We start from the raw sequence: 26,051 nt of genomic DNA on the forward strand, positions 1-26,051 counted from the left end.
CATGCAGATGAATATTAACATCTAATCAAGTAAAATCTACAAGAAGCAAGAATAAACTTTGCATTCAGTATATGAAAACTCTTCTTGCACACTACTATGCTTGCTAAGCAGTTTCACAAAAATAAACTTATGAGGGAAGAACTATTAAAAATTTACAATGCCTGAAAGGTATCAAAATACATAAAGGGGTGTGGGAGGAGAATCATGCTGACAGAACATGAGAAAAGTCGGGTCTATATCATATATTCGAAATTCCAAAATATCAAACACCATATGTTCAAACTTGGAATTTTGAACATTGATAACACTGAGCGCTCAGAATAGTGAATTTTTTCCCCAGGGAAAAAATTAGCTGTTCCAAGAAACATACACACAACACAAGCACAACAAAATAAACCATACACATACAGTTAACATAACCCAACCCCACATTAAACCATACATACATTACTAATTATCCACTTTCCTTAACCCGCGCCCTAACCCGAAGGTCCGTAACTATCGCACACACACCCTACAAAACTATACACAAACAAAGCAATTAATACACAAACATACAGTTAACATGACCCAACCTTACACTACACCATACAAACATTACTAACTATCCGCTTACCTTAACCCACACCTTAACCTTAAGGTCCGTAACTCTCGCATCACAGTGGAGGAAATAGCGAAGCCACTTAACAGCCCACAGAAATATTGCCCTAGGTAAGATTTCGATGTTCCGGGGCTTCGCTATTTTCACCATTCGATGTTGTGGATTCAACACTTTTACGTTTGACATTTTACTTCTTCGAAGTTTTGATATACACCCAGAAAAGTCTCCCACTCTATTTTTAAGTACCAAGCATTCGTAAATATCTGTAAATTTCACTCAAAATGTGCAGTCTTCATAATTACACTCACCTGTTCTTTCAGCAAGTTTTCTTTTTTGTGCTTTTGATAGCTGATCTTTTTTTTCTTTTTTCTTGCTTGAAGAGGCATTATTTGAAGATACTGTAGTACTGTTAGGTTCTGATGACATCTAGAAAAAAATATTAAAAGGAAATAATTTCAAACTCTCAAGTCATCATGATTTATTTTATGATGCTTCCTATTGCTTCGTAGCTCACGTCTCCAAAATAAGGAGCCTGAAAACAAAGCCTTCATTACATCTGCACTCCTGCTATGCAAACAATAATGACTGGTGTGGAAATAAAATGCGTGTGGAAAAAGCTCTACAGGAGGAAAAGGAGAAGTTTAAGGACAATTTGATATTCTGATGGATGCAAACAGACTCTATTCATGCAGACTTGCTTCTGGTAGTGAATATTTATTTCTCACTTCTATAATAAGGATAAAAGTATCCACTTGTCTTGTTTAATTTTTGTGTTACTCAATCACCTGCCTTGTGTATGAAGTTTTGTATCAGAGGGTTACATATGCACCCAATATCATATAGCTTAACAAACAACAAATAAAAGTGTGACAAAAACTGACTAGCTTGTATCTGAAACCTATCAACTACACCAACTGCAAAATAAGACATCTATCTAAAATAAGATCCATCTTGCACCATGCTAGTTTATGCACCTTTGAAAACTGTGTAAAGACTTTTTAATGTGTCTTTTGCCCTCCTGTCTGCTGACTATCAGCTCCCCTTGCTATCAGTCTTGAGCGCATTTCTTCTTCAATCAGCATGGTTCCTACTACTAGAAGTCATCATCTAACCAGACATGAAGGTGGCTCAAACTCCACTTTATCCTGTCCTTCTGCCATGAGGCTTGGTGGTTCCTTGTAGTAGTAGCCCAACAGCCAGGCTTAACTGCAAGTCTGGGGCCCATCTAAATTTTTCAGGATGGACTATAATACAACCTATTATTTTCATTTTATTCATTTTTATTTCTCACCCAAATTCCTCCACAGTTCTACCCAATATTATTATTTCCCCCAAGGCTTAAAAGGTTTACAGTTTGTTCAGCCAAGGACGTTTTTCTATTCATATCTATGCCTGACCACGACAGTTCTGAACACAGCAGTATATAAACACAGAGTTAACAGCAATATGAACTAAGCCATGGATCATGACCTGAAACAACAAAATAGGTACATGGTTAAAAGGATGCAGAGACAGTCTCCTCCCAATGGGAAATGGGGAAAAGCATCGCCCCTTCACCTGCTTACCTTTTTGCACATTTCTAGTTTAACTAAGAGCAGACCATATTTGCTTTTACTATGGCTTACAGGAAGGAAAATATGACTGAAGCTACATCTTAATTTAGGTAATCTGAGCCATTATCTAAGATGGTGCAATACAGGTTTCAACTCCTAATGCTTTAGTTCAGCTACCAAAACATATTCCTTTACTAGGCTTAGTGATTACATAAAGGGGTGCTAATTTTGTGTACAACAGTAATTCATCCACTGCAAATATTAATTACAGCATATATACACACATGGATAGGCAATTAAATGCATTAAGCTTAATTGCTTAGTAACTTTTTTGAAGAGTATCTTCTGTGCAGATTTGCACTAAGATGCCAACTAACAAAAGAACGTATCTGCTACATGAATGTACAGAAACAAATTTACAAATGAATACGAGTCAAATGGCATGAATTTTAAAATACCATTAAAGAAGAAACATTTGCATTTTCTCTTTTAATTGATGAATGTTTCTGAATACCTAAAGAAAACTCTCTGGGATTAAAATGACTTTCAACTGACCATATGCCTGAAATAAATTGTGTACATTCTAGCATTTCTGTTATTAGTGATAGTGAAGAACAAGAATTTAAACTGCTTTAGAACAGACAGCACAGCTAACAAAAGACAGCTTCCAAGTTTCCTACCAAAACCAAAAAGTCACTCTGTTTATGCTACAGAGTACTTATATATATATATATATATATATATATTTATATAAAAAATAAAAATAAAAAAAGGGGTCAGACAGAGAGAGATCACAAAACCCACCACATAGACTTCAGAGGCGTTTAATGAAAAGGACATACATGGAGACACTGTCAACAGAGAAAACATTTTGGCGAGGGTAAGAGGGCGCTGTATGACAACCTGCACTGTACTGACTATTCCTTCAGAAAACAATTCTGTGACAATAAGTATAAAGAACAAAGATAATAGCTGACATTTCTCCGACAAAACATAAAATGAATATATTGCAAATTTTGTCTCATATTCATGCAATCTGAACAAAATAAATAAATGAGTTTAGAAACAAGCAATGACATTAAATCAAGCTAAAAATTGGCTATGTACTCTGCATGCTAGATAAGTAAGGAAGCTTTCTGCAGCAAGCAGCTGCTGGAATTGCTTCCTCCGATACCTCCAGCTCAATACATTTCTGAACATTTTCTTGCTTCACTGTTCGGAGGATGTGCATGATTCCAGCTGGCAAACACTGTGGCATGTTCAGGGCAACAAGTACATCTTCTTCGCCTGATCTACTAAGTTTGACTCATACACACTCAGCAAGCACAACTGCAAAAGCAGGGGAAGATGCAACATAAAGCAATATACAGAAACAAAGCTAGTGAGAATGTCCAGATACAAAGAGAGGGGGAAAGTCAGGAACAGGGTAACTACTGTGTAAGGTCTCCTTGCAGACCAAATAATATGGTGCACATACATCTGACTTTGAAGACCTTGTGCAGTAGATAACTACTGAGAATAATCCTTCGCAATGAAAAGTTAATCTCACAGGGAGGTCAGTAATGGTTAAAGGCCAAACGGCAAAGGCTCTGAAAGCTGAGCCCTGAAACCTCAAATGTGTTAAGAGTTTTGACTCTTGGAATCACTGTTCAAACAGTAACTCCTGCTAAAAGTGGGAACAGATGATGAAGTGACCACAGTACAAATGTCTGCAACAAAAACTTTGAAGAAAGCACTGGAAAAAGTCACCCCTCTATTGGAGTAAGCTTTGAAAACAGCATGTTTCTGTTGGCTTGCTGCTTAACAACGAAACATGGAAAAATTAACATACTTGGAAAAAGGCTTTTCCTACTCACTGCAAGTTCCTCTTTATCCAGAAAAATGGAGACAAAACTGCTCTGCTCATCATAAACACATGCATCAGTTCAGGTATAAATCGACATGATAGTGCATGTTTGTGTTACAAATCTCTGCGTTTGCCCATACTTTACTTGGATAGAAGGAAGTTTCTCTGTTCACCTGTGAGAGAGGGGAGCTTTGAGCAGCCTATCTGTCCCTGGAGGAGTGGTTTCAGCACAGAAATTAGTAGTTTATTGGCCATTTTGGGCTAATTTCTCTCTCTTTCATTTCCCTGCTATAAATACCACATTTGCCCGTTTTGCGCATCGGGCAGTGCCGGTTAGCTAGGGTAAAACTATTCCCGGCTCCACAAAGTCTCCTCTTCAATTTTTCCCTTGGAACTAGACAAACTTTCAACTTAAGCACTCAAGTGTTTCTGTGTAGTTCACTGTAGTAGCTGTAAAAAAAAAAAAAAAAAAAAAAAAATTCTTTTTCCCGCCTTATCTAAGCTAGTCTAGTCCAGTTTTTAGGTTCTGCTGAATTCAGGGCTGTGGTACACGTTCCTGTGTTGCCCATATCCTTACCTGGATAGGAGGAAGTTTCTCTGTTCACCAGTGAGAGTGGGAAGCTTTGAGCAGCCTATCTGTCCCTGGAGGAGTGGTCTCAGCCCAGCAACTAGTAGTTTATTGGCCGTTCTGGGCTAATTTCTATCTCTTTCATCTCCCTGCCTTAAAATCCACATTTGTGCGGTTTTGTGCATCGCTGACCTCTGTGCAGCCCTGGTTAGCTAAGGTTAAACTATTCCCGGCTCCACAAAGTCTGCTCTTCAATTTTTCCCTAGGAACAGGTCAAACCTTTAACTTAAGCACTCAAACCAGTTCCTTTCAAGTCCAGCACTTGTCTAAATCTAGTAAGCACCAATAAACGCTAGCACTACCCCCCTATACTATACAGAAGTACAGGGCTCTCTATTTGGCCCTAACCGGACAATCAGTATAACTTCACTTTATCTGTGCAGGCATGTCCAAAGGGCAGTTTCAAGTGTACTCTCCAGTCCAACTGGTGAATCTGGGCATCTTGAGGGAATGTTACAATTGCCTCATGTACACAGACAACCCTTTCCTCCTTCCAACAAATGCAAATGTATGCGAGAGATGCAACTTTACAGCCAGACTGAAGGCAAAGCTCTCTCAACCCAAGACTGCAACAGTCAGTCATGAGGAGAAGGGAAACACTTGCACCACACTACCAGACTCACATAGACCAATCATTTCTGCACCAGACAATAACACACAAAAACACAAAACATACTCGGAGGCTCTAAATAGAAATCTGCCAAAGCAGAAGGGACCTCCAAAGCAGTCATCCAAACAACCTCCATGCCCCAACAACCACATATCACATACTTCACAAAGTCAGTGTGCCATGCAATCACAGCCCTTAAGGCTAAACAACACACCCAATACACTAGTAATAGGTGACTCTATTGTCAGGCACACTGACGTCCCACTCACTAGACTGAACAAGGAGAAGGTAACTGTAAGTTGCCTGTCAGATGCCAGGATCCGTCACATAACACAATCACTCAGGTCACTCCACAACAGGTACAAATATGACTCTGTCATTGTCCATGTTGGTGTGAATGACGTACCTCCCTGGACTACATGAAGAGACAAAGAGGAGCTCTCAGATCATGTAGCCCAGGCCGGTATGACCCTGACCCAGAGTAGCATCTTGCCCTCACCAAGAATGGTGCCACAGTATAAAGATAAAATGATCAATTTTAACAACTGGCTAAGCTTTTGGTGTCGTTCAAAGGGGGATCCAGTGTTTGCCAGCCTGGGATGACATGCTCGACAAGCCTCGCTGCTTCGCCAGAGATGGCTTGCACCTGTTGCCCTTGGGCTTTCAAATATTGGCCAAGGCTCTTGTTGCCCCCATACTGCCTTTTTTAGGCAAGGCTCAAAAGACAAACCCACCTCCATAAACAACACAAGCAGCCAAAAACTGAGGGTAATGCTACTCAATGCCAGAAGTCTACACCTCAAAATGCAAGCACTCGAGGCACTCCTCAGTAAGGAGGGAATCAATATATGTGCAGTAACAGAAACCTGGTTCAAGGCTCCAGAGAGCACCCCAGCACTACCAGGCTACAACTCTTACCATACCTTTCGGCCCCAAAACCCGGACCGAAGTACAAAAGGCAGGGGTGTATCCATTTTCATCAAGGATTCCCACACCTCCAGGCTAGTAGCACAGCACGAGGCCTCGGAGACCATCCATGTGCAACTAACAGTGGGCAAAACTGCTTTTCATTTTGTAGTCTGCAACAGATCACCCACCTTGTCTCAGGACCCCCACTCAGCATTCCTGAGAACACTGGAAAATATGAAGATCCTACCCAACACCATGATATTGGGTGATTTCAACTACCCAAACATAGACTGGGAAAATTACTCAAGTACAAACTCCTTTGCCCAGCGCTTCCTAGAGTTTATAAACTCAAACGCCCTGGAACAACTAATTACCACTCCCATGAGAGGTGACAACATATTGAACTTGATCATCACCAACATGGGAGATCAATGTTCCACACCAGAGGTAAACCCGTCGCTGGTAAGATCAGACCATAAACTAATCACACTAGACATCTACATCCCGACCCCACCCCCAGTCAAGGAAACCACTGTAAAAAAACTTTTCAAAAGCAAACTTCACACTTCTCAGGACAGAGGTGGAAAGTGTCAAAGCCCCATTGCTAAGGGATAATGCAGCCCAAACCGCAAAATCCTTTACAAATGCTTTCTATGTGCACCAACAGGAATGCATGGATCGAGTCATCCCAAGCAAAACAAAGACTCACTCCTCCAAAATGAGGAAACCAGTCAGGTGAACCCCGGCCATAAATAAGCTCTACAATAGAAGGAGGAAACTACTACAGGATAGAGCAAAATCCCAAAAAGGGAAGGCATCCCTAATCAGTACCAACAAGAAACTACGATCCCTCATAAAATCATCCAAAGCCAACTTCGAAAGAAAAATTGCCAAAGACGCTAAACATAATCACAAAGCCTTCTTTAGCTATGTCAAGAATCTAAGTGGCAACTATCAGATATGCTCCGAGCTAGTGCAAAACGACAAAAAATACACTGAACCAATTGACATTGCCAATATCCTGGCTGACAGGTTCAGTGCAAACTTTACTCCCCCTCACCCCCAAAAGGGCCCGTGTCCATTCCAGAAGATTGTAGAGCCCCAGACATCACAGACACACAGGTGAAAGTAGCCCTTTCCAAAGCAAAAAACACAGCATCAATGGGACCGGATGGCATCCCAGGCTGTCTCTTACAAAAGCTCCAAAACGAACTAACCCCTCACCTAAACTCACTGTTCAAACTCGGCCTCACCACAGGCTATGTACCCAAAGAATGGCGTACAGCAACAGTTATCCCTCTCCACAAAGGTGGTGCCACAACGGACCCCGGGAACTATTGCCCTATATGTCTGACCAGCTTGGTCTACAAAGCCATGGAACTCATCAACAGAGACAATGGGAACCTCCAGACACTGGACCCTACCCAATTAGGCTTTGTTAAAGGCAGATCCTGCCTCCTAAACCTGGTCAACTTCTTTGAAACAGTTACCAAGGCCATAGATGAGGAAAAGGTAGTCCACACAGCCTACCTGAACCTCAGAAAGGCCTTCAACACCATTCCCCACTCAGGCATTATAAGTAAGCTCACCAGCTTGAACATTAACCCCTATGTCACGAGGTGGGTTGTAGACTGGCTCATGGACAGAACTCACATGGTCAGAGCTGCGGGTGCTATGTCAGACTCCAAACCGGTTACAAGTGGCGTCCCACAGGGCTCAGTCCTGGTACCCCTCCTGTTCGGTATATGCTTCTCTGAGGTACAGGCAAGCACAGGAGGACTGTGGCTGACCAAGTTTGCAGATGACTGCAACCTGGGGGCCATAATCGACTCCCCAGCTGACACAGACATCCTCCAGAAGGGTCTCACGGAGACGAATACCTGGTGTCAGAATCATGGCCTTAAGCTAAATGCCAAAAAGTGAATAGTCATCCCCTTTGGTAAGAACAAAGTGCCCACAAAATATAGGAGGTAGTCCACTAAGTACGGAAGATGTAATTAGGGACTTAGGGACACAAGTAGATAGCAACCTCTCCTTTGACAATCACAGTGCCAAAGTGGTTACAAAATCCTTCTATGTAGCCCACCTAATCACAAAAGGGTTTGCATCTAGATCAAGAGAGGTCATTGTGCCCCTCTACTCATCGCTCATCAGGCCCATAATAGACTACAATGCCCCATTTGGGATGTACCTTACTCGACACCTGCAACAGCTGGAAGGACCCTAGAAGTAGCTCACCAAGAGGATCATGGGCCTCAAAGAGATGCCCTATGCAGCCAGGTTAAAGAAACTCCAGCTCTACTAGGTTGCTTACCGCCTTCTCAGAGGAGAAATCTGCCTTACGTACAAGGCCATGTCTAACCCTGAATTAATGGACATGCTCCACCTAAAGAAAACTAAATCTTTTAAAGCCACACGCTCTAGGGATTTAAACCTCAGCACAACAATTAATAGGACATGCTGGAGAGACAGATTCCTGTCCCAGAGACTTCCCTCGCTCTGGAATAGAATCCCAGTCTATGTCAGGCAAAGCCCCTCACTGACTCTCTTCAAGAAAAATCTTGACGAGTGGATGGGAAATCGTAAATTTACACCTGGGATTACATCAGTGGCCCTGCTGGACAGAGGCCCAGGAAACTAATCTAAAAGGGAGGTGAAAGTCAACACACTCTGGCTAGGCTTATAAATGCCCTTGAGCAGATAGCCTAGTACCTAACCTATGAACCTATAAGACATTAATTTCTCAGGCCGGCACTTGCTCAAAACTCATAGAAGCACTTATAAACCCTAACACTAGACCCTCCTGTACTGTACAGAAGGACAAGGCTCTCTATTCGACCTTACCAGCCACCCAGTAAAACAGTTCGCTGTACCTATTTAGGCATGTCCAAAGAGCAGTTTCAGGTGTACTCTCCAGTCCAACTGGTCAATCTGGGCATTTTGAGGCAATGTTAGAACTGCCTCATGTACACAGACAACCCTCTCCTCCTACCACCAAACACTAATACATGCAAGAGATGCAATTATACAGCCAAACTGGAGGCTAAGCTTTCTCAACCCAAGACTGGATCAGACAGTCAAGAGTTGAAGGGAAATACTTTCATCACATCACCAGTCTCACATAGACCCATTAAACCAGCACCAGCAAAAAACACACATATACATGAAAACATACTCGGAGGCTCTAAATAAAAATCTCCAAAAGCAACAGAGACCTCCAAAGCAAATGTCCAAGCAACCTCCACCCCCCAACACAAACCATACTTCACAAAACTAGTGTGCCATGCAATCACAGCCCTTAAGGTAAAATAACATAACCAACATACTAGTAATAAGGCGACTCTATTGTCAGGCACACTGACGTCCCACTCACTTGGCTGAATATGGAGAAGGTTACTGTTAGCTGCCGGTCGGGTGCCAGGCTCCACCACATAATACAAGCACTCAGGTCACTCCAGAACAAGTACAAATATGACTCTGTCATTGTCCATGTTGGTGTGAATGACCTGAGCTGTACCTCCCTGGACTACATGAAAAGAGACATGGAAGAGCTCTCTGATAACGTAGCCCAGGCCGGTATGACCCTGACCCTGAGTAGCACCCTGCCCTCACCAAGAATGCTACCACTGTATAAGGAAAAAATTCTCGAGTTCAACAATTGGCTAAGTTTCTAGTGTCATTCAAAGGGGATCCAGTGTCTGTCCGCCTGGGATGACATGTTCGACAAGCCATGCTACTTCGCTAGAGACGGCTTTCACCTGTCACCCTCAGGGTTTCGAATACTGGCCAAGGCTATTGCCACCCCCATAGTGCCTTTTTTTAGGTAAGGCTCAAAAGACAAACCCACCACCGTAAAAAGCACAAGTAACAAAAATCTGAGGGCAATGCTATTCAATGCCAGAAGTCTAAACCTCAAAATGCACACACTCGAGGCACTCCTCAGTATGGAGAAAATCGATATATGTGCAGTAACAGAAACCTGGTTTAAGGTTCCAGACAGCACCCCAGCACTACCAGGCTACAACTCGTACCATACATTTCGGCCACAGAACCCGAACTAAAATACAAAAGGAAGGGGCATATCCATATTCATCAAGGATACCCACACCTCCAGGTTAGTGGCACAGCACGATGCTTCAGAGATCATCCACGTGCAACTAACAATGGGCAAAACTGCAGTTCAAATTGTAGCTTGCTACAGACCACCCACCATGTCCCAGGACCCCCATTCCGCATTTCTGGAAACACTGGGAAACAAAGGTCCTACCAAACACCCTATTATTGGGTGATTTCAATTACCCAAACATTAACTAGGAGAACTACTCAAGTACTAACTTCCCTTGCTCAACATTTCCTAGAATTTATAAACTCAAACGCCCTGGTTCAACTGGTCAACACTCCCACCAGAGGTGACAACATATTGGACCTGGTCATCATCAACATGGGCGAACCGTGTTCCACACCGGAGGTCAACCCCTCGCTGGTTAGACCTGACCATAAACTTTGGATATCCACATTTTGCCCCCACCCCAGGAAACCACAGTGAAAAACTTTTCAAAAGCAAACTTCACATTACTTAAGACAGAGGTGGAAAGTTTCAAAGCCCCCATGCTGAAGGATAACGCTATCCAAGCTGCAAAATCCTTTACTAATGCATTCTATGGGCACCTACAAAAATGCATGGATCGTGCCATCCCAAGCAAAACCAAGATTCACTCCTCCAAGAAAAGGAAACCAGTATAGTGGACTCCTGCCATAAACAAGCTATACAATAGGAGGAGGAAACTATTACAGAAAAGAGTAAAATCCCAAGAAGGGAAGACATCCCTGATCAGTATCAGCAAGAAACTACGATCCCTCATAAAATCATCTAAGGCGAGCTTTGAAAGAAAAATTGCCAAGGACTCCAAAGATAACCACAAGGCATTCTTTAGCTATGTCAAGAATAGTACAGTTGTGTACACTTTCCATAAATATAGATTTTCGAGTGTATTCACTGTTGCAGTCATTACATTTGGGTAATCTGCTGGCAGGTTGCCCTCAGTCGGCCTGATTAACAAAGTCGTGGGTCCTGCATCGGTTGTTTTCCCTTCTTCCATGACGTCAGGTCGTCAGGGGGGTATAAAACATGCAGCCGACGCCATTTTAAGTTTTTCTTGCCCCAGATGTCAGGTGCCCCCCAAATGGGGAGCAAAAAATAAATAAATATATAAATATATATATTATATATGTGTAAGTATATAACTTGGAACACAAACAATAGCAAATACACCCAAAAAGACTTTTAAGCATATTAAAAGAAAGAAGAGGTATAGTAAGAGAAAAGACAGGGGGTTGGAGGGAGGGTAACCAAGACTGCAACAGTGAATACACTCGAAAATCTACATTTATGGTAAGTGTACACAATTGTACTATGTTCTACATGTTTCACTGTTGTAGTCATTACATTTGGGTAGATTCCCAAAGCTATGGTTGGGAGGATGGATTTATACAGAATTAGGAGCAGCTATAATGCCCTGCAAGACAGCAGTGGCAAAGCCAGCTCTGGATTTAGAGAAGAGAGGTAAATGGTAATGTTTGGTGAATGTATGAACTGAGCACCAGGTAGCAGCTTCTAGAATGTCTCTGGTAGGAACCCCTCTGAGAAAGGCTGCAGAAGTAGATGCAACCCTGGTGGAATGAGATCTGATCCCCTTGGGGATAGGTTTACCATGGTGCACATAGCAGAAACAAATGCAATGGCTTATCCATTTAGAAATAGTCTGCTTTGAAATAGGTTTTCCCTCTGCCCCTGCAGCAAATGCCACCAATAGTTGCTCAGATTTTCTTACAGGTTTTGTCCTGTTTAAGTAGAATCTAAGTCGTCTGTGCACATCCAATGACTGCAGAATCCACTCACCCTTGTTCTGTGAATTGGGAAAGAAAGCTGGCAGATGAATGGTCTGATTAAGAGCCACACTGGATACCACCTTAGGCATGAAAGATGGGTTGGTCCTGAGAGCCACCCTGTCTGGATGAAAAATAATGAAAGGCTCCACTGCCATAAGAGCCTGTAATTCTGAAATCCATCTAGCTGAAGTAACTGCTAAAAGAAAAGCTGTTTTCCAGGATAGAAATTTTAAATCTCAGTAGCAGCTGGTTCAAAAGGAAGCAGAGTGAGTTTTTCAAAAACAAAATTGAGGTCTCATGCAGGAGCTGGCAGATGAATGGTCCTGGGAGGTCTTAACTTTTTGACCCCTCTGAGGTGCTGCTTTAGCAGAGGATGAGAAAAGAGGGGAGGCTCTGTGTTGTAATGAGCTGAAATGGCAGAGGCATGGATTTTTATAGAAGAAAAAGACAGGCCCTTGTGAAGCCTCTCAGTTAAATATTGCAGAATCTGAGGAATATTGAGCATTGCTGTGCTTATTCCTTGTGCTTGGTTCCAGGCACAGAATCTTTTCCATTTGTCCACATAAGATTTTCTAGTACTAGGCCTTCTAGCCTCCAAAATGACATCCATCACAGGTTTGCTGAGAGATGTAACAGGTGAAATCAGTTGATTAGCCATGCTGCAAGATTCAGAGTTTGGAGCGGAGTGTGCAGAATTTGATAGTTCTGTTGAGACAGTAGGTAAGGTGTCAGAGGCAGGTACCACGGAGGAAGGTGTGTCATATTGCGTAGGACCGGGTACCAGTGTTGACGACGCCAGTCTGGAGCAATCGGTATCATTTCTGGTTTTTCCTGTTTGACTTTTAGTAAGGCCTTGGAGAGCAGAGGCAGAGGAGGAAAAGGATAGACTGATAGGTTTTTCCAGCTGAAGGACAGAGAATCCACTTTCCAAGCTTTCTTGTGATGAATTCTTGTGCAGAATTTGTCCAACTGATAATTCTGGGGTGAGGCAAACACATCTATGTCTGGGCTCCCCCAGTTGTGCGTCAACATGCTGAAGATTTGTGGATCCAGTTTCCATTCATGTGGGTCCATAAGATTTCTGCTTAGTGCATCTGCCAGAGCACTTTGCTTTCCTGGCAGGAATTGAGCCTGTAGATGTATTTGGTAAGACAAGGCCGTGTTCCACAATGCCATGGCTAGTCTGCAAAGGGGGTGGGAATGGTACCTCCCCTGCTTGTATATGTACCACATGACTGTGGTGTTGTTTGTCTTTATCAGTAGTTGTCCTGTATGAAGATAGTCCTTGAAGGCTGTCAGAGCATTCTGTACAGCTAGCATTTATTTCTGGTTGATATGTAGGTGCATTTGATTTGGGCTCCATTGGCCCTGAATGCATCTCACTGCCAGATGTGCCCCCTAAGCATAATCTGATGCGTCTGTAGTCAGGGTTTGGGTGGCAGCGGGTGGAGTGAATGACAGTCCCTTGTTTTGGTGGTAGGCCTCTGCTCACCATAGGAACTCTAGCTGCAGGCAAGGAATGATAGGAATCATTGTTTCCAGGCTGTGACAATGTTGACTCCCATAAGCTTTTTAGGTACCAGTGAAGTTTCCTCATATGCAGTCTTGCATATGGAATAATTAGGATGCAGGAGGCCATGAACCCAAGGCTTGCAGAATTTGTCTTGCAGATAGCTGGGTTTTTGTGGCCACCTGTTTGAAGTAAGTCATGAAATTAATTTGTTTTTCTGGCATAAGGTAGGTCATCTGGGCAGTTGTATTCAAGCTTGCACCCAGGAATGTAAATTATTTGAGAGGGTACCAGTTGTGATGTCTTTTTGTTTATGGTGTACCCTAGACAAGTTAGAAGTCTTTTTACAAATGACAGATGTTTTAGAAGAGTGTCCTTGTTATCTGCCTGAATTAGACAATCATCCAGGTAAGGATAAATGTGAATGTTTCTTTGTCTGCAAAATGCAATTACTGGTGCCAGGCACTTTGTAAAGACCCTGGGTGCAGTAGATAAGCCAAATGTCAGTGCAGAGAGCTGGTAATGCAAATAGCCTGCTTTGAAGCGGAGGTATCTTCTGCAAGATTCCCTAACTGGGATATGTAGGTAAGCCTCTTTTAAGTCTACAGTTACCAACCAGGCATCCTTGCCTAGCATAAGCAGTAATTGTTGTAGAGTCAGCATCTTGAATTTTTGAATGTCCAGAAATGTATTTAGAATGGATAAGTCCAGAATTGGACACCATGATTTGTCTTTTCTGGGTACCAGGAAAAGTCGTGAATAAAAACCTTGCCCCTTTGGACTAAAACTAAATGCCAAGAAATGCATAATAGTATCCTTCAGGAAGTCATCCACCCATGGTAACTATCATATTGACAACACACCCATTACAGCTGACCCAGTAGTCAGGGACTTAGGGACACGCACAATAATCTAGCCTTTGAACATTTTGTGTCTACAGTAGTGAGAAAATCATTCTATGCTGAGCAACTTATAAACAAAGGTATGGCACCTAGCTCCAAGGAAGTCATTGTTCCACTGTATTCGGCATTAAATCAGATTTATCACTGAGTGCAATGCCCACTTTGGTATGCAACTAACCAGGCAGATCAAACAACTGAAATGTCCACAGAGGTTCTTCACTAAAAGAATGCAGGGGGCAAGCAAGATGCCCTATGCATACTGCCTCAAGGCCCTATTCCTGTATTCAGTCTCCTACAGGCTGCTGAGGGGGAGCTCTATGCATGGCATACAGAGCACTGTCAGACCCCACTCTGATGGACCTCCTGCATATCCACAAAACAAAGAGTACCAGAATTGCCCATTCTAAAGACTTAAACCTTGTCTGTGATATAAACAGGACCTGCTGGAGAGAGAGGTATCTATCCCAGAGACTACTCAGTCTCTGGAACAGGTTCCCCCCATCCATGTGAAGCAGAGTTCCTCCCTAACCAAATTCAAGTGTAACTGGGCATGATGGGGAACAGGAAAGTCATCCCTTGGCACCTATGTCTCTAGTAGACACCGGTAACCTGTAAATGGCTCATCTCCCAGGCCTCTGCTTGTAAAGGTTTCATCTCCCAAGCCCCTGCTTACACTTATCAAGGGTACCAGAACTTGTCAGAGATTTGGTATGCATGACTAGGCTTACAAAGACCTTTGTGGTTGTTAGTCTAGTAAACACCTATGAACCTATTATCTAATAATTGTATACACTGGTAACCCACGTGGACTGTGACTGCATGGCACATCCAATTAAATATGATACTAATAATCCACGGGAGAGGACAGTACATGCTACACAAGAGTACTAAATAAATACTGAAATGCATATGGAATTGCCCTAGATTGGCTAGTTAGGATTAGTATGGTCATGAGATGGAACTAAAGGAATAATTTCAATAATATGACATGCTAGAGGAATAGTGCTGCTATTTTAGCAAGACATCAGCAAAAGACGATAATGCTGGAGATTAAGGAAATTTACGTAACCCAGAATGCATCACTGCTTTCACAACTTCACAGAAATATGTTTAAGCATATTTTGGAAAACCGCCTTTCTTTGGTATGAGATGAATACAGGAGAATGGCAAGTTCCTTCACAGACAAAGGCTACCCTAATCATGGTTTGCTGCCTGAGCACACTGCATTAAGTATGCATTTGTTGACGAATGGGAGCACCAATGTTGGTAAGATGCAATAGTGTCTGGAAAGATGAACATTCTTCTGGGTAAAATGTGTAGTTTTTAGGATATTATACTTTATGGTTTGGCTTTTGGCAAGATGCAAGGATGGGTCATGGATAGGTGACCAGAGGTCATATCAGCAACTCAGGTGTAAAAACCTGCTTCTCAAACATTGGTCATTGGGATAGTCTATTGTACTTTCCAACATCTGGGAGGCCACTACTCTCTGCCTTAGAGCAGATGTCAAGCTTCTGTCTTCACTTTCAACCCTGACACCTGCGACAATTCTGTCTTCACTTTCAACCCTGACACCTGTGACAATTCGTCTCAATGTGATCCTTCTCCAGGCAATAAAAGCAGTGCCAGTGTGGCCCTTTGCTATAGTGATAAGATAACTGCAAGTACATTTGAAATGTTTCGGTTTGGATCCTCCCCAACAAAGAGCACTTGATTTGAGAGGCAAACTATATAAACGGCAGAAAAGAAATGCCTGTAGTCTGAAATGCACTCTCTCAGCCTGTAGTTTTCCATCACAAAGTACCAATCACACGTGTGTAGTGCACTCTAAGCACAAGGCGGATTCATTTCTTAATCGGCATACAGGAAATTCCAGCTAGTGCAAAAGGCAACCAAAGTCGGACATGTTTGACTGGATACTTCTTTTACATCTATTAGTAGAGTCTTGTAAAATTGTTATGAAAAGTCATAAACTGCTTTTGCTAATGCAACTGTACATCATTATTTTAATATCACTATACAACATTATTTTAATATCATAAGTTTGAGAACAAAGACAAGCAATGAAAATCAGACTACTGGACAAGGGGGTTGGAACAATTGGGTTATATGTAAAACAACAACTATTACTCTAATTTATTTTCTGAAGGAATGCTTAGGTATGCTACAGTAGGATATGCTTTTACATAAAAAGAGTTTATCCATGTACCATGTCGGAAATATGGACACATCCAAGGGCTGCTAAAATACATCAAGCATTGTTTCATTCTCCATACAAGCCTGCTGTGGCATGCAATGGGCATTAACTAAACCTATATATGGTCGCTGATGAAAAAAGTGGAGTGCGTAATTCCACTACATACTAAAGATATGCAACACGTCTTGGCAAAGCTGCACCAGTGCCACATGAGCATCAAGCACAGAAACCATCATAGAGACCTTCAATAAAACTGTTATATAATATCAAAATTAGGTCACCTAAATGCTCTTCAAGTGTTTGCACATGTTCTCCAATTTATCTTCCAGGATTAAGAATTAAATTATTACATAAGTAAACCTTTTATCAAAACTTTTTTTTTTTGTTTCAAGGAGAAATTTATAAAACTTCAGGTACTGCAGTGGAGATAGCTGTGGTTTCTAGCTATAATAATGCATTTATGGTAAAGATGGAAAGTGACATTTTTTTTAACTAAACCTGGATACCCAAGTATAAAGTTTACCTGGTTATTCATTTTATGTGGATGTACTTGAAAGATATTTAAATATAATTTTGTAGGATATAACAAAACATGAAGGGGACTCATCCTGGTGGGGTACAAAAATGGGCAAGATGGCAACAATGCTGGCTGCTTGGTCTTATGTGTCTGTGACGTGAGGTATGTGTTCTCATCTTTTTCCACACCATCAAGTTTTTCTTGGCTTATTTGCCAGATGCTGCAGGTTTACTGTACTTATTGGCTGCTGGCTATAATCTAAGCTGTCTGACTAAAGTTTGGGAGGCTAATTTTGAGTGATTTGAGCAGGAGATTCACTTTACAAACTGACAGCTGGAGGGTGGAAGACACTGGCAGAAAATCCAGTTTTATTCTGGGATCGGATCAGATTAGAGTCAACAGCAGCACTCGAGTGTTAAAAAAGCTATTTATTTCAGGTCTGTTCACCCAAAAAACTAGACTTTGCTGCAGTAAGTGAAGATTGGAGGAGATCGACAGAGGTTACAGACAGGTTCTTTGAAGCATGATTCATCATGCTGAGCCCTCTTCATGAAGAATTTGTTCATTTTAAAGAATGTACTGAAATCAACCTCATTTACCTTGCTCAAGAACTGTTTTTTTTTCAATAATAAATCTTTATTATTTTTAACTTCTTCATACAGATTTACACCATTTGAGTAAGATATCCACACAGTTCCCAAATATATTTCCATACAATTTTAGGTTGTTCGGGCTCAAGAACTGCTTTGATCATTGCCTTACATGTGTCTAACAACACACTATTATTCTTTGATGTTTATTTTACTGCTGTTGCTGTTTTTATTTTTCTGTACATATCTGTTAGAGGCTTGCTTTAAAGATTGCTATTCACTTAGTCTTGTTAAATGTACCGTTTTACTTGCACTTTTTCTTTCTCCTGTGAATGTATTAGCAACTACTCTGTTTTTACTTTACACTGACTTCTGTCAGAAAACTATTAATCATTCTGTTTATTTATTATTTTTATTCTCTGGTTACTATTATGTTTGCTCATACAGATTTTAGGTATTGCATCAGTATCAACCAGACCCCCAACACACACTGATTTTATACTTTTTTTTTTTTTTAACTTTTTTACTCCTCTGATTAGCATGGCCCTACACTACAGTAGATCCCCATTACTGGTTTTATGTCCCATTATATCACCAAGATTACCTGTAACTATATTCTGCCTTTGTAAGCATTTTTGTTTACTTAATAAGCATTAGGGTGGACATCATAACCAACTATTAGCTTGATGCAACTTCCAGAAGGGCAAATGTCAGAGCTCCTGCCTCCTTACAATGCTCATTGTCCCAAAGAACATGGCAGATAAAAAGGCCCCACTCTCCTTTGGCCCTTTGTAGGGCTCTGTACTATAATGTGAGGTCTATGCACAATAAGAAGGGTATTATTTTTGATTTGCTTTGAGATGTCGACCTTGTCTTATAACAGAGACCTGGATGGATGAGAATTTTTGGCCTTCTCCTACCTGCAGCAATTACACCTGGAGTCTTGGTTAGACAATGCCACAGGATGTGGTAGAATCTGGGTGAGGCTACAGTCTACAGTAACAACAAGCTTATGTCAACTAGGGCGGACACTAAGAAAAATTCCTTTGAATGTGTCTTTGTTGCAGAAGCAAACTGTAGGCTCCCCCTTGCCTATCATCCTCTAGATAGCACAAGGACATTCCTTCAGGAATTCACAGATTTCCTTATTGACTCAGTCTTCGGGCACCAGCACCTTGTAGTGCTGTGTTACTTCAATGTCTGGATCAATGAAGAAAGTGTCTCTTGCTTACAAACTTAATTGCATCATGAAAGTTCTCTGATTGCTAAGGTTATTACCTCTGCAACATAAACTTGGACATACACAGGATTTGGTGATCATGAACCTGAGGGGTGGAACCAATTTCGTTGTCAGAACATTATCATTTCCTAGTCCACTTTGGGTTAGTTTTACTTTGCCACAGTTCCCACCCCCGATCTTGAACCAAGGGCAGTACGCAACATTAGTCATGTCATGTCGTTGAACTGTCTTCTACTGTGATCCTTCAGTTCCTTTTGCAGAGTGGACCTGATTCAAGGGATCCCATTGTGGAAGATTGCAATAACTTTCTATCTCAGACTATGGAGTCATTAGCCCCGGGTTGAACTGCCTTGTCTCTATTAAGGGAAACAAGAAATAGTTTGACACCTCTCTTCATGCCATGCATAGAGCTGGGTGCAGGTTGGAATGTGTCTGGTGACAACTTGGATTGCAGAGTGACAAGACTGTGCTTGACAAACATTATGCAGTCTGTCAAGCAAAGACTTCTCACAAAAAGAGCTTGTCCAAGAAAATCTCTTCGGTGGCCAATGAAACAGATAAATCAAGTTCTAAACGTGAGTTTTCTACTTGATTTTTCTCTGACAAAATTACCGCCACTAGGTCCACTCTTCACCCAGCTTACCCAGAGCATAGCACAGCATATCCTCCATTCCTGTGAACTTGGTTATGGTTAGTGTTCAACATTCCCCAAGTTTGATTAGTTCACTGTTTTCCTTCCCTTCTGATCGACACATGTAGACTGGACCCACATCCTTCTGTGCTTGTAATGGCCAGATTTGACTGACTGGGTCCAATAATTTATCATATCTCTGTTACTTCACTGAGGGATGGAATACTTCCTTCAGCTTTAAAAGAAACTCTGGTTAGGCTGACCCTCAAGAAACCATCCTTGAATCCAAACTACTTCAACTACTGCCCGATCTCCAACCTCCCCTTTTTAGGGATTGTTATCAAGAAAGGTGTTTATAAGCAACTAGAGACTTACCTTGAAGTTAGTTAGTGGGCTTATGGATCCTTTCCAATTAGGCTGTCATACTCACCACAGTACTGAAAGAGCTCTAGTAGGAATAGTTAATGATACAATGGCAAGAGACCAGCAGCACTATACAGTGTTGGTCCTCTGGGCTCCCTTCAGCATGCCAAACACTGGACCATGGCATCTCACTAGAATGGCTGCATTGTTACCAAGGTATTTCCACCAAGGTTTTTAAATGGTTTACTTCCTACTTGTCTAACCATATACAAAGAGTAAGTCCAGAACTAATTCTTTGCCTTTGTACTGTCTTCACTGGAGAATACCTCTGGGTTCAATCAGAGGCCTTCTACTGTTCACTGTGTACATGCTATCCTAAGCAGATCCATCAATGTGAAAAGGGTTTAGATTACTACAATTATGCTAATACTCAGATCTACTTCTCCTGTCCACAAGAAGAGATGGCTTGTATTTACTCCCTGGCTGATGACCTTGAAGCCATACATACTTGGCTTCCTGAAAACTCATTAAAATTGAACACCACAAAGACAGAGTCATTGGCTGTTTGTACAACCTGGAAAGATTTCTACCATACCACTGACAAACTATATTACGTATGGTGGTAACGGATCTGAATTTGTCAGTAAGGTGAGGAATGTCAGAATTATTTTTGACTCACAGCTAACATTCAAGGACCAGGCATCAGCCGTAGTGAAGTTGTCTTACTTCCATATGAGAAGCATCTCCAAGATTAAGCACCTAATACCGCAAGCAGATCTTTTGATTGTTCCAAGTCTTAGTTTCTTCCAGACTGGACTACTGCAATGCCCTTTACCTGGGACGAACTAATACTGAACTTGACTGATTACAGATGGTAGAGAACTCTGTAGCTAGTGCATTTACTGGAATATCACATTAATAAACATACTACAGCTGTTCTACACAGCCTCCACTGGCTTCCTATTAACTACAGGCTAATCTTCAAGGCTGTAGTGTTAGTTTATTTGCCCATTTATGACCTGGGTCCTATGTCAGTATTGTGCTCAGCCTCTGAGGTGCTTTCTGCTATTAATAGTTCAGGATTTTAATACTTCTACTAAACAAGCCTCTTACCTATGAAAATCATATTGGTGGCTCTGAAAATGTTTTACATTGGTCAGTTTTAGACAAGCTTTAAAAACTTACTTATCTGATTTGGCCTTTGATGTTGTGGAATGTAAGCATGTTGCATGTATGTTATAGTTTTTTATTTTGCTATAGTCTTTTGAAAAAACACTTCAACTTGAAAGACTGGGTTCATTTCAACCCTTAACAAAACGCCATTTTTCTCAGCTGGCATATAGTGTGAAGTCGCATGCTGACCACATGAGTATATCCAGCCCTTAAGACGGCCATTTCATTTCAATCACGAACAAGCACAATTCCTGCAAGTTGAGACACAATGATAATGATATGGCAACTACAGTGCCAGTTATTAATGTACAAGCATATTCTTGCCTGACTTACAGGGATCAGGATGAATGAGCTATGCCTGCACACGGGATATAAGAAGAATATTTGTAATCCATCAAATCAATCTTCTAGTGGAGCAACAAACAGAGCATAAACACTGAACACCAGGGACCTCTTTGGTGGTTCTTGAGATAGAGATAAATCCCAAGTAGCAAATCCACCAAAGCAGAAGGAGCAAGCAGAAAGTCCAAATGTTCAGAAAGCTTACCACTCAAGTACAGACATATCAAAAGGATGTCAGACTCCTGGAGAGGTAAATGGCACAATAATATTGCTGCCCCAGTACTTTTTCCCAGTAACCAAAGGGATTAAGAAACTCTCTACCTCCTATTCCTGCACTAAGGGACCTGCCTGGTCATTAAGGACCCCTTTAATTTACTTTCAGCCATCCCAACATCTGGCCAAAGAAACCTGCTGCCGCAGTACTTTTTCCCAGTAACCAAAGGGATTAAGAAAGTATGTTCCACCCTGGGCCTAACTATTAAGCTTACTTATTTATTTGTACTTTTACCTAGTATAGAAAGTAATTAAGATGCCGAGTCTGGAAGCCAGCAGCCATACTTTTTACTTTCCCTGTATCTACTCCTAATTTTTCCCCTTGGAATGTACTATCTGAACTACCTCTACCAGCTAACTTTATTACAGATACCTTTGTTGTATTCTACTCTCTTCCCACTAGGTGGCACCTTAATTTAGCCTCGGGCTATCGCCACCTTCCCAAATATCATCTTAGAATACTTTCTCAGTTTCATCCCTTGACTAGTTGCTAATCTTCCTGTTGTATTACACTGCTCTTACCTTTTTTCTCTCCGGACCATCTAGCTATATTTTTTTCTTCTTCTTTCCACTCCACTATCCTTCTCTGCCTCATACCTGCTTTACCACACTCTACTTACCCGTTACTTTTTAGAATGCCTCAGGAATCTGCTGCTCTCAGATTGTCTCTGTAGAATCTTCCTTTACCTGCTCTGGAATCCTCCCAAGTCTTCCTTCTTACCTGGACCTCTGTAATTGTGGAATTTCTATTTCCTCCTCCCTCTACTCTACTGCACATTCATTTACCGCTTTGGCTTTTTCACCTATACTCACGTATGTAGTACAGCTGGGTAACCCTATCACTCCCATATCACTATATATTTTTTGGCCCCTCACTTGTCTACCTGCCCACTCCTACTCTGTCTCCTCCTTCTCCCACCTCATATCCTGCCCCACGGGCATATAGTGGGGAAGCCATTTGTGGCGCCATCTTTATTATCCCTGTATTTCTCCTGGCTGCTGCATGTCCCTGGCTACACAGGATCTGTTCTAGTGTAAGTTTTATAGCTGTATATTTTTTTCCTCTTTTTTAGACATGAATACAATTGTTGAAAGCTGTACTTATTGTTAATTGTAGAACAGTATCATTCTTAGCTCCTAATACCAAGTAAAGTGAAAAATATGTATGCGCAGTTTTAAAGTTTACATAGCTGTTTATTTCTTTAACATTTTGCGATACTTGTCCATGAAGGTATTTGTTGAATGATATTAGCCCAAGCCTACAATCACTTAGAAAGGTGAAGGATCTAAATGTGCATTTTTAGAAAACTAAGTGTTTGAGGGTTACAGGCATGCTAAACGGCTAACTTGAATTTGCTGCGCCTCCCACATGGATTTCCACATGCCCCTCTGTGTATCTTGAACCGCTGCACTTCCCGAAGTGTCCGTTACCTCTACTGTCTCTGATTTTTTTATGTTAGTAGGGTTCCAGATAAAGCTTTGCTTTAATAAAGAGAGTACTGAGTCTCTATAGGTATTCCACTGTATTTTATGTGGTTTCCGTGCCCTCTTATCACTCGCAGATGTTGCAACAGTTATTCTAATAGCGTTTTTGCCTAGGCGTTTTGCCAGCATTTCACCTTGATGCAGTTTTACTATCTTGGTTGCGTAGTTCGACCTTGATATATTAGGGTTTGAAAACCTAACATATGGACATTGTATCGGTTTCTAAACGGAGTGCTTAATTAATTGCCTAGTGCACTCTGTCCTAAATAAACTTTCCTGTTTGCGAGTACTGTTTATTTTAAATAGCGATTGTCTATGGTAAGGCTTGTCTGTCTTTTAGGCTATATAATAATGCTGAGTGGTCTTTCTACTCTAAAGTTATGCATAATTTAACTAGTTTTAGCGGTAACACTTAAATGATTTGGCGGGTGTACTTTTCTGACCTGAATTCTACTAGTATTTGCCTAGCCCCTGTCGGCAACTTTCCTGTAAGCTAGGGCTGCTTATTTTTAATAGCGTTCATCGCTAGAAAGGCTGTGTCTAATGTCCTGGCTATATAGTTGATGCTGAGTGGTCTGTTTACCCTGCATAGCTTTGTTTTATATCAGCAACTGTTCGGTAAGCTAGGACTGCTTATTTTAATAGCTATAGTCCCTAAATTGATATTGTCTACCTTCCTGGTGATAGAGCTGATGCTGAGTGACCTTTTTACCCCGATATATGAAAATTTTAATTTGTTGCTATCCTGTGAACTTTCGGCAAACCTCTGTGGGAGAAACAAGTGGTTTCAAGTGGCTGTTACTTGCACATTATTCTGGTGAACTACTCCAAAACCTGTTGAGCAGTTACATAATGACCTATTAGTGCTTTGTGAGAATAGGCTTGTTGTGATTATTTGATTGCCATCTAGTTCACTATATGTAATTGCTAACAATCTATATGTTATCCACAAGTAGGCTTTAGTTTACATTTTTTTGTTCTTAAAATTGTAATTGAAAGGCAATCTCACCAGTCCCATGTGCCTGCATATTATGCTTGTTTATTTTATGTCTCTGTATCTATCTGAAAGTGCTAACTTAAGACTGAAATCATGTCATCCTTGAATAGTATATATTACTGTTATAACTGTGTCTTCACCCTGATTGTATTAACAGTACAGCAGACATTAATGTTGCCATAACACCTAATTCATACTTTTTTTTATATCTTTCCAATCTTCCTAGCTCTCTACCTCCTATTCCTGCACCTGGGACCTGCCTGGTCATTAAGGACCCCTTTCATTTACTTTCAGCCATCCCAACATCTGGCCAAAGAAACCTGCTGCCCCAGTACTTTTTCCCAGTAACCAAAGGGATTAAGAAAGTATGTTCCACCCTGGGCCTAACTATTAAGCTTACTTATTTATTTGTACTTTTACCTAGTATAGAAAGTAATTAAGATACTGAGTCAGGAAGCCAGCAGCCATACTTTTTACTTTCCCTGTATCTACTGCTAATTTTTCCCATTGGAAATTATTATCTGAACTACCTCTACCAGCTAACTTTATCACAGATACCTTTGTTGTATTCTACTCTGCCCACCAGGTGGAACCCTAATTTAGCCTCGGGCTATAACTCTTACACCACCTTCCCAAATATCATCTTAGAATACTTTCTCAGTTTCATCCCTTGACTAGTTGCTAATCCTCCTGTTGTATTACACTGCTCTTAACTTTTTTCTCTCCTGACCATCTAGCTATATATTTTTTACTTCTTTCCACTCCACTATCCTTCTCTGCCTCATACCTGCTTTACCACACTCTACTTACTCGTTACTTTTTAGAATGCCTCAGGAATCTGCTGCTCTCAGATTGTCTTTGTAGAATCTTCCTTTACCTGCTCTAACCCGCTCTGTTCACCCTGCGGGCTCATTCCCCTACCACCAATTCCCACCCACCCCCAGTGGTCCTACATTTATACTTCCTGAGCCACACCCCCTTCCTTACTATCCAATAGCTGTCATTAACTCATTACAACTCAAATACCTACACACCCACTCCAATACTGAAACTAATCTCTACTACCCCTTAAATATTCCTTTACTCTAGACTCTCTCTCTCTACCTACCCCCTAACTTCTGACTACCTTCTATACTCTCCCTCACCATGCCCTTTACTCACAAATCCAGACTTATAAATCTATTTCTCTCACTTGCAACACTATATATTCTTTCTATACCATATATCCTTACCTTTTATGAAACTCTACAGTATACCACATCTCACCAACCCCTAAAACAAACATTATTATTAAGTCAGCTAGCCTTCCAAAGCCATTCAAACATAACATCTACCTCAACCTATCTCTTGCCAAAATATCACAGAGTAGCCCATTTTACTTACCTCCAATATAGGAAATCACAAAATAATTTCTGTAAACTACTGAAGCCTTCATATAGTACTCAAAAACAATCTCTCTTTCATGGTGACATTCATCCCAACCCAGGACCAAACAGCAAAACCCCTATAAACCCCCTCCTACCTCATCCATCCCCCCTGCACTCCCAGTAAAACCCCAAATTCTCTATTCATAGCCCATCTCAATATAAGGAGCGTAAACAATAAAGTTAGCCAACTACACGCTCTACTAGATACACACTCATTTGATATTTTATGCTTAACAGAAACCTGGCTCAAACCATTACAGGACAATGAAATAATTCTACCTGGTTATAATATCCTGAGATTAGACCGAACAACCAAAAAAGGGTGGTGGGGGTAGCAATTCTATACAAATCTCACTTACAGGTTACTT

At 41.3% G+C, this 26,051-nt stretch overlaps 1 protein-coding gene across 2 annotated transcripts in view; it reads right to left on the reverse strand.

Moving 5' to 3' along the window:
• RWDD4 (RWD domain containing 4) overlaps positions 1–26,051 on the reverse strand; it is a 441,468-nt gene that overhangs the window by 167,555 nt on the left and 247,862 nt on the right. For both annotated transcript variants that reach the window (XM_044062554.1, XM_044062555.1), the window contains one exon: positions 910–1,027. In XM_044062554.1, the coding sequence (XP_043918489.1) occupies positions 910–1,027 (118 nt within the window). The remainder of the gene's footprint in view (positions 1–909; positions 1,028–26,051) is intronic.

This window comes from Protopterus annectens, chromosome 2.part1, assembly GCF_019279795.1.
Source record: "Protopterus annectens isolate FY-2018-M chromosome 2.part1, PAN1.0, whole genome shotgun sequence".
NCBI classification, from domain to species: Eukaryota; Metazoa; Chordata; order Ceratodontiformes; family Protopteridae; genus Protopterus; species Protopterus annectens.